At 37.1% G+C, this 14,473-nt stretch overlaps 1 protein-coding gene and 2 non-coding genes across 6 annotated transcripts; 2 read left to right on the forward strand and 1 right to left on the reverse strand.

Moving 5' to 3' along the window:
• Positions 1-1,063: 1,063 nt before the first annotated feature.
• zgc:77439 (uncharacterized protein LOC378987 homolog) lies at positions 1,064-7,976 on the forward strand. Of its 4 annotated transcripts, none has more exons than XM_056756175.1 (8): positions 1,064-1,654; positions 2,988-3,241; positions 3,686-3,824; positions 4,147-4,289; positions 4,572-4,624; positions 5,942-6,066; positions 6,730-7,044; positions 7,262-7,976. In XM_056756175.1, exons 2-8 carry the CDS (start codon positions 3,027-3,029, stop codon positions 7,619-7,621), a joined length of 1,350 nt encoding a protein of 449 aa, XP_056612153.1. In that variant the 5' UTR covers positions 1,064-1,654; positions 2,988-3,026; the 3' UTR covers positions 7,622-7,976. The 4 variants fall into 4 exon arrangements, with proteins under 4 accessions (XP_056612153.1, XP_056612138.1, XP_056612163.1 ...); XM_056756160.1 differs by lacking the exon at positions 1,064-1,654 and adding an exon at positions 1,677-2,001; XM_056756185.1 differs by lacking the exon at positions 1,064-1,654 and adding an exon at positions 1,677-1,931.
• trnas-uga (transfer RNA serine (anticodon UGA)) lies at positions 2,242-2,323 on the forward strand. Its single transcript has one exon. It is a non-coding gene; the product is annotated as a tRNA-Ser (tRNA).
• Positions 7,977-8,006: 30 nt separating the features above from the next.
• Positions 8,007-8,080, reverse strand: trnat-agu (transfer RNA threonine (anticodon AGU)). The gene has a single exon. It is a non-coding gene; the product is annotated as a tRNA-Thr (tRNA).
• Between the last annotated feature and the right edge of the window lie 6,393 nt (positions 8,081-14,473).

The raw sequence follows: 14,473 nt of genomic DNA on the forward strand, positions 1-14,473 counted from the left end.
GGGATGAAAGGATTTAAAATGTACTGTATGTATGAAATATTCAGCTAAACCATAGGACGTATAAAGACAGCAAGAAATACAGCACGTTACCAAGCTAAGACAAAAGCAATAAGCAAATCAGCGTACCGCCATCTCAGAAATATAGCCAGAATCAGATCTCTCAAACCAAGATTTAGAGAAACTTGTTCATGCTTTTATCACCAGCAGGGTGGATAACTCTAATGGACTCCTTACAGGTCTTTCCAAAAAGACCATCAGACAGCTGCAGCTCATACAGAACGCTGCTGCCAGGAATATGACCAGAACCAAAAAATCTGAGCATATCACTCCAAACCTCCAGTTCTTACACTGATGACCAGTCACTTTTAGAATCAACTTCTAAGCATTCTTACTTGTTTATAAATCACTCAATGGTCTAGGACCTAAATACATTTCAGATATGCTTATTGAATATAAACAGACTTCTCAGATCATTAGGATCAAGTCAGTTAGAGATAACAAGGGTTCACTAAAAACAAGGCGAGTCAGCGTTTGGCCATTAAGCCACCCGTAGCTGGAATGATTCCAGAAGACTCCAGATGTTCATCAACAGTAGTTACGTTTAGATCCAGATTAAAAACACACCTGTTTAGCTGTGCATTTACTACCTGAGCACTGTATTGGTTTAAACCAACTGCACTTCTATTTCTAATTTGTTTTTCTTTAGTTCTTAATATTTTTTTATACACTCACATTTGAATAAATTGTATTGCTGTTTTATTGCTTCTTCAAATCTAAAGTTTTATTTGCGATCTTAAATAATTTGCATTTTTAAGATACGTCTTACTTACATTTGTCAATCAATTTATGTAAAGCACTTTAAATTGCCCTTGTGAAATGTGCTATATAAATAAAAATGCCTTGCCTAATACGCAATTACTCTAATTACGAATTGGGGTACTTCGCGCGTGTGCACGCTGCGTTCAAGTCAACTTGGATTTCGGGGATTCCCGACCTCAAAACCAGAATTAAACGTTTTTATAGCACGAAATGGCATGAATAAAGTCTCTTCTGTAAGCGTTAATAATAAATTAAAATCAGATCGTTTTGGCTATCTTTAACATGCGTTGACGCCGCGTGATTGACAGGAATGTATTGAGGTCGGACATTATATCAGAGGTCTGAGTCTACACACTCATGACATAAAAATACGTGAAAACATCACCGCGTAGTCGCGGTCACACTTGAATTTTCCTCCATTGACTTCCATTCATACTCATGCGATTGCGATATCGACAGACTGGAAACACAAGCCCGTCCGAAGATATTTCCCCGCGTAGCAAAGTTCTAGTTTAGTGGACTCAAACCTGCGAAATCGCGTCATGTGGGTACGCGTGACCAATAGAATATCTGAACGTCACCGCGTGACCTTCGGTACAGAAATGAGGAAGGAATCGCTCCCGCCCATTTTTGCAGCACGGTCCGAACGAATTTCGCATTCTCAAACTCTAGTCTGACCGCGTTATAAGGTTAACTGGACACACAATGCGTAGTAACAAATGCTTGACCACAACACGTTAAGGCGCGTGCGCGCTAAAGCATGCATAACGTCCACATGCATGACGTAAACATGCTTGACGTCAACGCTCTACAGGCTGCAGCGAGGAATTTCTGGGTAGATAAATGTTGAAACCACAAATTACACATGAAGAAGGCCTAAAGCCTGGCTAACTTCCCATAACACTAACACGTAATTTAGAAGTGTCAGTCTGGGAAAAGACTGACACTTCTAGGCCGAGTTGCGAATAACAGTTAATGTCAATTTAAAAAACAGGCTATTATATTTTCTATTTCTTCATCTCAAAATTAGGAAACCTGCCTTTTTGAAAAATAAATCGAGGAGGGCTCCTAGCAACAACGGTCATCATGTGACGAAGGGTTCAGTAAAACGGGTAACGTTAATCTGGTTGTGCGCTGTCGTTTGCATCTGCGTCTGTCCTCTCAGCATCAATTTACGATACGGTAACGTTATGATTTAATCATTATACCTGCAAATGCAATCAATTTATCTTTTGTTCGATATGGAATTTATTGAGAAAAAATTACAAAAAACATCCTCATCTTGGGCTTTGTTTAGTAAAAAATAGATTATATGCAGTATTATCTGTAGTTTAACATAACCTGTTACGTTTATAAACAATAAACTTGCTAACACTATTGGGACAACAAAATATAAATGGTTCATCGAAGGTGATTTCCGGCGCTGTGATGGCCGAGTGGTTAAGGCGTTGGACTTGAAATCCAATGGGGTCTCCCCGCGCAGGTTCGAACCCTGCTCGCAGCGTTACATAACCTTTTGAGGAGCTGAAAACGTAATTTCAACAAATTGTATAACTCTCGTCTGATAGCAGAAAACGTAATATGACATAATTAGAATCCATGCACAAAAACTAACTTACATTTTGATGGCAGCATTGTAACTCGTTTTTAAATAGCGTTAAATGTTTCCGAAAACTACCTGTATATGGTGCACTGACTGTAGAAAATGCAGTACTAACTACTTCCTATCATTCATATGTGGAGGTAGCTGCTGTAACTTAAGTCTTCCACAAATTATTTATTGATCAACTTTTATCAGCAATACTACAGCGAGGCCGCTTTCAAAAGTATATTAAACATATTAAACTTTTACTCGTTAAAGCTTTAACGTTACCTGTTTTTTGGTCGTCGGTTTGCAATGAAGTGGTGCTTTAAAACACGAGGGGTTAATCTGATTGAGTTGCCTGAGGCACAGCTGGACAGATTCCAAACCGTATGCTATATAATTAGAAGGGTAGAAGGCATTCAGTTCAGTAATGTTACTGACCATTCTAGGACAGCAGCAAATCATTTACCGGCTTGTAATTCAGTAAGGGAAATAAGTCAGATTGGTATTGAGATTTAAAATCAGGTACATCATCTTGAATGGCCCTTTATATTATCGTTTGGTTTTCTGTTTGTTTCCTCAGGTGTCAACTTGCTAGTTTATATCCGAACACTACTTTGATATGTCCGGCTTGGGAAAGTTACGCGTCGCTGTCATCGGGGCCGGCGCTGCGGGATTGTGTGCTGCCCGCCATATTCTATCTCGACCAGATGCATTTGCGCCACCTGTAGTATACGAAGTGACCAAGAACATTGGAGGGACATGGGTGTATGAGGCAAAAGTGGGGTATTACGACAATGGTTTACCCATCCACAGCAGCATGTACAGGGACCTCAGGTGAATACCCAAAATCGGATTATTAAAAGCTTTACTATATGTAAATATGTAAAGAAAGAAATACAACGGCTCGGTATAAAGGGAAGAACATACAACGATTTTTTAATACTGATAGATCGATAGTGATTAGTAGTAAAATGTTTCTCTTTCATACAGAGATGGGGGATAAAAACTCTATATAACAATTTATTAGTATAATACAACTATGTATAAGGATTTGTTTTGCATTTGTAAATTAAAAACTGGTCAAAACCATATTTATAATACATCAAATGTTTTAGTTAATAAGTATTGTAACAAGAAATACTTAGTGTTGCAAATGTACTGTACTGTACTGTATCTACCATTTACATTCTACCAATCCTCATTCAGTATCCCTAATGTCTTCAAAACGGTGTTGTAGTTCTTTATTGCGTTATTGTGTATTCTGTCTTCACTTGACAGAACCAATATTCCTAAGGAGGTGATGTCTTTCCCCGATTTTCCATTTGCTAAACATCTCCCCTCCTTTGTCCATCACACCGAAGTGAGAAAATATCTTGAAGAGTACTGTCACCATTTTCATCTGTGGGACCATATACAGGTACAAACTTGTTTAGCCATTTTTATTCTTCACCTCTTTGTGCACATTAAAGGAATACCAGATAAAAGGTGAAAATACTGTACTTCACATGGTATTTGACAGATAATCATTAATTTCAATGCTTATGACAAATCAGTTTGTGCTACATTGATGAACAGTTATCTTTACTGTACATTTATGATCCCTTGAGATTGCAAAGTGGAAAACCACTGGAGAATTTATGGCCACCTGCACGGTGGTCTGAAATGTTACTGATTTATTAATATTCTTGATAGTGGTCAGTCTAAACATTACATAAAGGTGTTCAGTCTCTTCTTTTAAGTTTGGCACCGCGGTGGCCTCAGTGACTCCAGTGAAAGTAAAGAATGGTTGGAATGGGTTGGCTTGGAATGTCACTTCCAGTAATGCCCTAGACCTAAGCAAATCTACTACGGAGAGATATGACGCTGTTATGGTGTGCAATGGGTAAGTGCAAAATAAAATGAGAAAACATGCTCCAAGATTCCTTTTGTGAAGCATTGCAGTTCAAATTTGCATGGTCAGATCAATAAGCACATTGCATAAACAAAGTGGATTAAACGGTATCTTATGATGCAACAAAATTATTGCATTTTAATCATGTATAGGATGTGCTATCTGTATATAAAAGTCAGCTTTGATTTTATACTTTGGCAAGAACATGCAAGTAGTTATTTAGAAGTAATAGAATATACTACTTTGCAAACAAAGTGTGTGTTTTTATTACAGACATTTTTATGATCCATACATCCCTGCAATACCTGGACTGGAAAAATTTAAAGGTTTTCACTTCCACACATGACAGTACATTTTTGCAACAAAAAAAAAAACATGAAAGAAGTATCTGTGTGTTTTGCAATGTGCCTGATATGTGCCTAGACTTGGTGAGGAACGCTTTGCTGTTGCAACATGTTATCATTATCAGTTTATCAGCATGGGATTGCTTTAGGCTTTAGATTGAACTATGACTGTATTTTGAGAGCAGACCCAATATTGGTTAATCATTATACTATTTAACATCAGTAGATTATAAGGTAAACGTTTCAGTTTCTAGCTCTGTCAAGACAATACTTTTTTATTAGATGGTGTGTCACAAAGTGTTAAACTGTTAAAATTACAGAGCATTTGTAAGTACTCCTACTGAAGGATGAGTTCATTTTAAAAAAAAATTCATGATCATTTACTCTACCACATGTCATCAAAGATGTTGATGTATTTGCTTCTTTAGTCTAAAAAGAAATGAGGGTTTTTGATGAAAACATTCCACGATTTTTCTCCATAAAGAAGACTTCAATGGACTCCAAATGGTTGAAGGTCAAAATTACAGTTTCAGTGCAGCTTCAAAGGGCTTTAAATGATAACAGACGATGAATAAAGGTCTTGAAACGATCGGTCATTTATAAACACAAATGCTCTGTTCTGCGATGAGTGTTCATGACTTCACAAAATACGCAATTACTTTGAAGTGATCACGCTTGATGTAGGTGGATGTACAGAGTCCATGTTGCATGTTGAACTTTCAAGTTTTCAACGTAATTACGTATTATGTGAAATCATGAACGCGCATTGCAGAACAGAGCAAGGTGAGTATTTGTGTTTATAAAGCATAAACATCTTTTTTTAGAAAATGAATGGTCGTTTCGGTAGATAAGATCTTTATTTATCATCTGGTATCGTTTAAAGCCCTCTGAAGCTGCACTGAAACTGTCATTTTTATCTTCAACCATTTAAAGAATACTGTTCATATGGAGAATAATCCTGGAAGGTTTCCGTCAGAAACCTTAATTTCTTTTCGACTAAAGAAACAAAAACATAAACATCTTGGATGACATCTGGGTGATTTTAAATTATCATGAAAATTTATTTTGAAAGTAAACTACTCCTTTAAATGCTTGCACTACATAGCTAAATTAAGATTGTAGTCACCCAAAAGTGAGAATTGTATAATCGCATGTTGGTCCAATCATTCATTGGCAGTCCCTGCTCAATTAAATACAATTCCTTTGTATTATATAGACAACTGGTAAATGGTAATTCCAGGTTTGGATTGACATGGTAGTAAGTAAATAATGACAGAGGTCATGTGTGTGTCTATGTAGGGACCCTGATGCACAGTCATGATTACCGCAGTGCTGAACCTTTGGCTGGAAAATCAGTGGTTCTGCTTGGAGCCGGTCTTTCTGGGCTAGATATTGCCATGGAGCTCTCCAATGTTGATGCTAAGGTCTTAACAGTGTTACATTGTTTTCCCATTTGTAATGTATAAATATTTTGCATGATTCGGTATGTGCATAAATAACACTAATGTATCCTCAGGTGCATGAAGGAATAAATGTCATACAAATCTGCACACTGAATAGGACTACTAAAAAACATATATTCATTTATTACATTTTAAAAGCATGGTGAGCAAAAGTGCATTTAATTAAATGCAGACCGGAGTCAAACTTTACGTCTATAGCTTTATTGCTTAGTTAAAGGTCCAGTGTATAAAATGTTGCGGTGAGGTTGCGAATTGCAACCAATGACTCACTCCACCCCTTCCTTATGAAGCACCTTGGTGGCTGACGCAGGACTAAGATGTCGTTGCGTTTTCTCCTCTTTCCCGAAGGTAAATCTGTAGAGCAGATTGTCCGTTAAGGGCTACAGTAGAAGTGACATGGAGAATTCCATGTAAGGGGAAAACGCTTCTTAATGTAAGGTCTTTATACACCTCTGAAAATATAGTTATGTATATTTTTTTGCATTTCTGTCAATAGATCCTCCGAAAAACCACACAATGGACCTTTAAAAAATAACATTAAATTTTTAATTCTGATTTTTTTTCATCACAATTTCCTTTCTTAGACATCTAGTCTCATTCAATTTATACATTTTTTCCCCCCAGGTTATTCTAAGTCACGGACAGCATCCTTTGACATGTCCTCTCCCTTCAGGAGTCCAGCAGACTCCTTCAGTCACTTCTGTACTAGATGATGGCTCTCTGGAGTTCAAAGATGGGAAGAGGGCCAAGCCAGAGGTTTTCCTGATGTGTACAGGCTACAACTTCACCTTTCCTTTTCTGGATGAGAAAGTGGGTGTAAAAGTCCAAGAGCACCTAGTCTGGCCACTTTACAAATTCCTAATACCTCCAGCCTACCCATCACTCTTTATAGTGGGCATCTGCAGAGCTATATGCCCCTTCCCACATTTCCACATTCAGGTTAGTAAGGTAGTGTGATAAAGCGGATTATTACTGACAATATATACTATATTAATGGATCACTCTTCTTTATGTGTCAGTATAACATCTTTTACTTTTCCCCTTTATGTCCTTTTAAGAGATGCTTTTAAATTCAAACTATAATTCTTGTCCTCTGTGTTTATGATTTGAAATCATTGTGTGTCTTGTCTTTCTTTTCATTCAATTATCTCCCTAGTCTCAGTTTGTCCTGTCAGTATTAGATGGCTCCTTCTCCCTTCCAACACGCAAGGAGATGGAGAAAGACATTGAATTGGACATTGCTTCCCGCCGTGCTCGTGGGATTTCCACCCGCCACATCCTTAAGCTGGATTCTGAGCAATGGGCCTATAATGATCAGCTTGCCCAGATGGGAGGATTCCAGCCCCTCCCTCGCTTTTGGAGCAATCTGTATGAATCCAACAAGGTGTTCCGTGCTCGAGATATGCTCAATTACAAGACCTACAACTACACCCTCCTCAGTGAAATGGAGTGGGCAGTGCACAATCTCCATGGCCAGCAGTTACAGCATCCTCTGCCTGTTGAAAAGCAAATTTAAGCTGTGATGGGAAAGATACACTTTTATTATGGTGCTAACAGGCATTGTGCTAATTTAGCAAGTGATATTAGGATATTAACAAATTCCTGAATATTGTTGTTGAATTTTTTTTAACATAGCTATAGGCCTACTCTTTTATTTTTGTGTAATATAGTTGACCCTATCTACAATTCTGTTGTTTGTAACATGCACTCATTAAAAGTGTAGAATAAGCTACTTTAACAATAGTTGATATATCATATAAAAGTACTTAATCTGTCAAATTATAGTGTTATCTAAAACATGTCATGTAAGGCTTGGTAATGTAAAGTATTTCCACGTTACAACAGATATACATAAAAAAAAGAAAGTGTTATTCTGTACTGTAACTGGTCTGTTTATCATAAGGCACCGCTGGGATTCGAACCCAGGATCTCCTGTTTACTAGACAGGCGCTTTAACCATCTAAGCCACGGCGCCTCGTAGGAAACGTCGAGATTTGTGACGTCAAGAATGTCCTTCTGCGATTCTTAACATTTCACAAGGATTGACTTGAAGCTTTATCTCTTTCTTCTTCATTAGAGCATTTTTACAGAAAATTCAGTCCCTGTGATAACGTGTTCTGGTTATATGCACGTAATGTATTTTAAACCTAATTGAATTTAAACACATTGGTTCACTCTTGTTTCCATCACGGAAATAGAGACAATAGCTAACCTTACCGCAAATATTACGTTACGACAGTGAGTTAGTTTAAGCATACCTCATAAATATTTTAGACAAAAAAAACTAACACGGTCTCACGCCTTTATAGATGAAACTAATCAAATTATCTCTATATATTATGTATAAAGTATTTCTGAATAGCTAAGATGTATTCCTTAAGCTAACTGTATTTTAATTCGGTATGTTTACTGCAACGTTACTACATGTACAGATTTAACCGTTTCAAGACATGTAAGGTTAATTCGTTTAATTTTTAACGAAATGTCTGCATTAAAGAACAAAAGTCATTTCGTCTCAATGTCGAACAATGAAGAGACACGAAACCATATGCTAATGCTAACAAAAATGAATTTATTTAATTTGAATATATTTGAGGCACTGTAATATAAAACAATTGAAATCATGATTAATAACATGGCGTTCAGACTTCACCCGCATGGCTGCAACATCAGCTACAAAGCAGAACAAAAGATTTTCTGACTCACTTCTGCGGATCTTTCCAGACAACTTTCACTGATGTCGACTTCCCATAATAGGGCGACCACGTAATCAAAGTCCATAGGTATTATTCATGGACCGCTTCACCAGATTAAAGTATCGCTCTTACATTTTTTAGGCTGGCAACATGTCACATTTTATTCTGCTTATTTAAAATCACATTCGCTGACCAGTAGCCAACTATTTGACAATATGCCACAATATCAACTTGGAAACGAGATTCCTTAGACTTGATCACGTGTTTAGAAAAGTTTTCAATTCTGGTTCCATATGTTTTTGCTCAACTTTTTTCGTTTCGTTTCGCTGCAAGCCACAGGTCTTTATAATGATGTAATATCCTGCATCCCACAATGTTTGATAAAGTCCTTGTTTATGCTTTGTTTGCTGTGAAATGGGAAGATGTTTTGTCATGTCAATTTTTATTCAGTTTTATTTAATATCTTACGAATCAGTGATGTCCAAAAGCAGCTTTAAAGTGCTTTAACACCTCCAGAGTAATCCAAAAGTGAATGTGCAAGGATATTTCACATTCATTTGAATGGAAGTGATATGCCGCTGAGGATATGATTATTATTGTTCTTTGTATGCTCTCTTGTATGTGCTGAAAGGTGAAGATGGAGAAATGTATTAAGAGATTGCTCCCTCTATCCAAATATGCCTATTTTCCTTCTGTTTGGTATGTAAAAACAGTACACCAATGAGTGTAGTATGTCTGAAACAGTGGACATTTTGCTTTCCGATGAGGCCACAGGAGAAACACGGAGGAGCTGTGATTCAACTAGGATGCAGTATGTCTGGAATTCACTTATATTGACCACTTGCATACTTATCAGTACAAAACGCTTGAGAAGTTCTACTCTGAGAGTAGAATTTAGTATAAACAGTCACACTTAACAGTCTCTTTAATTAGAATAGTAAGGATTAAAACAGATGTGAACGTGTTATAAATGATGCAATTAAAGAAGTTACAAGAAGAAGAAGAAAGGAACAAAGCTGCATATGTGTCACTGTAGGATGCCTGTTTAAGTGTGTTAATATAATGTAACGTTACTCTGAGACAATACTTTACTGGAATTTAATTTAGGCATTTTGGGTTCGTACTGTATAAAAGATGACTGTCTGGAAAGACAGTACCAAAAATAAAAGGTCAAGCCTCAGAAAACAGAGCTCCTTTCAGGTTTGTTTACATCTACGAATGTTTATTGGTTTTTGGGGAGTGTTTTTTAGGCAACTCACGATTTTTCCACAGGTTCGTTTTTTGCGGACGAATGGATGAAGGAGTCTTTTGTTAAGTTTTAGAGTGGCGTCTGAGTGATACTTTTTCCCCTATCAAGCTCACACACACACACTAAAGTGTATGTGAATCAGCATGGTTACACGGAGTCACATCCTTAGAGCACTGGGAAAATATGAGCAAGCAGATCAACAGTGTGAAGAATGTCCTGTACAAGGCAGCCCTGTAAAAATAGATTAAATAAACTATTATTTACTGGCCAGCACAGAAATGAAAGCATGTTTTATGTTGGATAAAGTTTGTTTGTTGAAGCAATAGCCTTGTGACCATCCCTTTGCCTCAGTTCTCCCCTGTTGCTTTTTTATCGCATCTTTACTCTCTGATAATGGTAGAAAATCATGATAAGTGATTCTAAGGAATAAAATGCATACAATTTATATTAAGATTTCACCACATTAAATTCACTGTCATACTGTGACTATTGTATTTTACATACCTGCAATATACGTAAACTGTGCATATAAGGGAATTTTCCACAGAATGTAAGAAAATTACTATGGATAGCCTGAGGTTGCTTAATACATGGCCTGTCAAAGCAAGTATTTAGGTTAAAAGTAAGGACCATTTTGCTTTGCTGAATGCAGATACAGTACCTGTATCCTCAGATGATTTACTGCAAGTCTCACTCCAAGCCAAACAAAGTGTGTGAAAAGTCAGCATGAGTGTATGGTGTGACATTGTTTAGACTTTTTGTTATTTTCTTGTCCAGACTGATGAACACGTCTTTAAGCATATCAGACAATGACTGGGGAAACACGCTGTATCAAGGTGAGAGGAAATAAGAACAACACAAACAAGTGTGTGACTCAAGAGCTCCGGTACTGAAGGCAAAACACTGAGTCATAGATGTGCAAACACATGCTGCATGTTTTCAAATCTCTGGTCGGCATTGGACTGTTATGAACATGTTCCTTGATGTTTTAGCATGGTCTCGATGGTTATGTCTGATGAAGATAAAGCTTGAGAGGTTGTGTAAGTGTTTGGGTGTGTTAACCTGAGAAGTGCAATGGATTTCCATTTTTCCTGCATTCAGGTTGATGTCTGCATGTACTGTATAAATGTGTGTACTCAAACCCATTTGTTCATTTGTGTATCACTGTTTTTGTTGTTTTAAAGTGGTCATTCATAGACATGCATGCAGATGAATAGAGGATTAAGACAGTTTGTCCTCTCATCATAGCCTCCAGCAGGCAGGTTGTCACGAGTTGTGGTTTGTAAGGCTTTCAATGCTGTTACTTGCAGTCTGTGAATACATTTTTAAATCTGCTAATTATTTTTCTATTCATACACTCTTTCACCCCCAAACACCTTAAAGGGGTCGAACAGGTGGTACAACTCAGGCAAGAGACACCCAGTGGACTCAAGAAAATTAATAATACAGCTCTTCCATGGAAGCCGAAACTCTGGTGCTTCTAATTTGGCTTATTGCCAAGCCTGATGTGGCCAATTTCAATGTATGAGCTCACTGTGTCTCATACCAATAACCTGGAGAGATTGGTGAATACACAAGTGAGGAAATGGCTCGGGCTACCAAGATGTTTTAGCAACATAAGGACATCGTGGGACAAGTGCAATATGGCAGAGGGAAATCTGCATGTTTGGTATGGGCAGGATCCAGTCTGCCACCTATGTGAAGCTCCAGCAAACCTCAAACATATTCTTGTGGGTTGTAAGAAGAGCTTGACACAAGGAAGATACACATGGCGCAACAATCAAGTAATAATGTGCTTGGCTGCAGCAGTTGAGGCCAAGAGAGTGGCAGCAAATGCCATCCCCCAAAATGCAAAGGCTAACTCGCTAAAAAGGCAACCCTTTATTCAGGAGGGACAGAAACCGCGGGCCAAGCACTTGATCCCAGATTCAGGTCTGCTGAGTATAGCCAGGGATTGGGAAATGGGAGTGGATTTAAACCACAGACTTACTTTCCACTTGGAAATCGCATCGAACAACCTGCGGCCGGACATGGTTCTGTGGTCTAGCTCCACAAGGACAGTCCTTGTGTAAGGACTTGTAATGGCTACAGAAACGGTTGCTTTTCACCGCGGATACGCCGTAGTAGGCCTACAGGGGTAAAACGGTACTGTAACACACTCTAGACCTGTTCCATTGCCGCTGCATTTTCTTCATCTATGGTGGAAATACACTTTTTTCATAATAGGACAAATAGATCACGTGAAATTAACTGCAACTTCCCATTGTTTACTTCTGTTTCCCGGTGAGATGACGTAAGAGGCGTCCTCTAGTATGATAATCTTAATATTATCCTGTATTTGTGTGTCGTAGAATGTCTTTTGATGTGCAATTATGAAATAAAAAACTTGAGTACAAACTTGTTTAAGAATTTAAATAAAATAATCTGCTAAAATTCTTTTTATGTGTGTGCTGTAACCAGATTTTTAATCTTTCATGGTTTTAAAACTTGTGAAGTCTGAGCCAGGTTAAAGATTTTAAATAAGAGAATCTGTTAAGATTCTCCTTATGTGTGTGCTGCAACCAGAATTTAAAATCTGTCAGGATTTTAAAACTCCTGTAGTCTGAGCCAGGTTTAGCCATGTCATTATTATGAAATTGATATTAATATAAGTGCAAGATTTTGGGATCAAGTATTGTAACAGATGTAAAACCAACGTCTGTTTTGAAACCGTGAGGATTCGATTATTGGTAAATGAAAAAATCATTGTTATATAAAATACATACAATTATTTTTTATATTATATCATTCTTTAAACTAAACAATGTTTTATTTATTTGTTCTGTTATTTATTTATTTATTTATTTATTCATTCATTCATATTTTATTTGATGTTTTTAATAATTTGGGGATTGAGTTAAATATGCTGTTTCAACATGTCTCAAGGCTCTACAGGTCTGCCGTTACTGTCAGGCCTTCAAATATTCCTTTCTCCTCAGCAACTTTCCACCAAGTTAAAGTAATAGGAGTTCATGACATGTCCTAACTTTCCTGTTTACCCCGTGGTGTTGGCTCACTCTTTGAGGATAACCCCATCTGTAAGAGAAACTATGCGGTAAAATTATTGTGACAGTCACTCAAGGGCCAGAGAAAGGACATGTTTTTTCTCAATGCTCAACTGTCACTTCATTATTCATATCCTGTGCTTTATCTCATTTGGCAAGAGGTTTGTGCTTCAAATGCAGTCATTGTTAGGAAATGTCAACTTTCTGAGAACATTTACACTGAACAATAAAATAACTGAGAATTCATAGTAATATTAGGTACAGGGTATTTGCTAACAGTGTCATAATGACCATATGAGTGCTAAGAGGTCAGAAATACCCCATGTCCCACTTACACAACATTCTATTACATCTGCTCATCCTTTCACCTAATTGTGGACCTAAAGCTTTTTCCTCTTACTCATTCTCAAAAGGAGAACCCAAAGATTCACTTTTTCATACACAACTGTAATTTGCTCCTAACTTTATATCTGATTTCCATATATTTCAATATTGTATGTTACTAAGCTTCATTAAAATGAGACAAGTTAACAGGTACCCATTGTTGGATTTGTAAATTGTTGTTAAAGAAGCATGAGGTCATGAGGTTCAGATGCATCAGATTAAAGTCATGCAGACATCTGGAGAGAACAGTTTGCTGCTAGATTTTTTTACATCACACCAACGTGTTTATTGAATCTAGATCATCATTGTACTGACACAAGTGACAAAATATGGCACATGCAACAGTTTATCATTTATCACATAATAATAAAGCAAGTTTTCTGTCATTCTGAGGATATTATATTTTTCTGTCAAAATCAGTTCTTTCTGCTGTTCCGTTCACATCTCATGAACCACATCAGGTCCTTTCCACCCACTCTCCAGCTCACTATAGTTTATCAGTCATTAGTCACAATAACCATAAATAAAACATTTCCATTCTTATTTTAAAACTGTTTATATGATCTCCCAGGCAACAGACAAACAATGGTACATAAGGTCAAATAGAAAGGTCATATGCTGATGGAATATTTCATAAATACTGTACATGTTTGCACATTATGTTGTCACATAAAACACTGCCACAAACATTTTCCATGGGTTATTGTGAAAACCTCTATTCCATTAAAGACTGATTCATCTTTTGTAAAAACAATTGTATTTGAAATGTCTATCAAATCTAATTGTCTGTGTTTGAGACTGAAATGAGCAAAATCATATATCTGCTGTATGGGAAACAAAAATACCTAACTACATAAATTGGCATAGTATACCTGTAAAGGAAATATTGTTTTGATCCTTTACCATTAAAATATTGTTATTATGTGTTCAAACATGGCATTTTAGGAAGAGCTATTTGAGATAACCCACTTTCACTTTGCCCAAATGTCCCTTGG

The sequence above is a fragment of the Triplophysa dalaica genome, chromosome 1, assembly GCF_015846415.1.
Source record: "Triplophysa dalaica isolate WHDGS20190420 chromosome 1, ASM1584641v1, whole genome shotgun sequence".
NCBI classification, from domain to species: domain Eukaryota; kingdom Metazoa; phylum Chordata; class Actinopteri; order Cypriniformes; family Nemacheilidae; genus Triplophysa; species Triplophysa dalaica.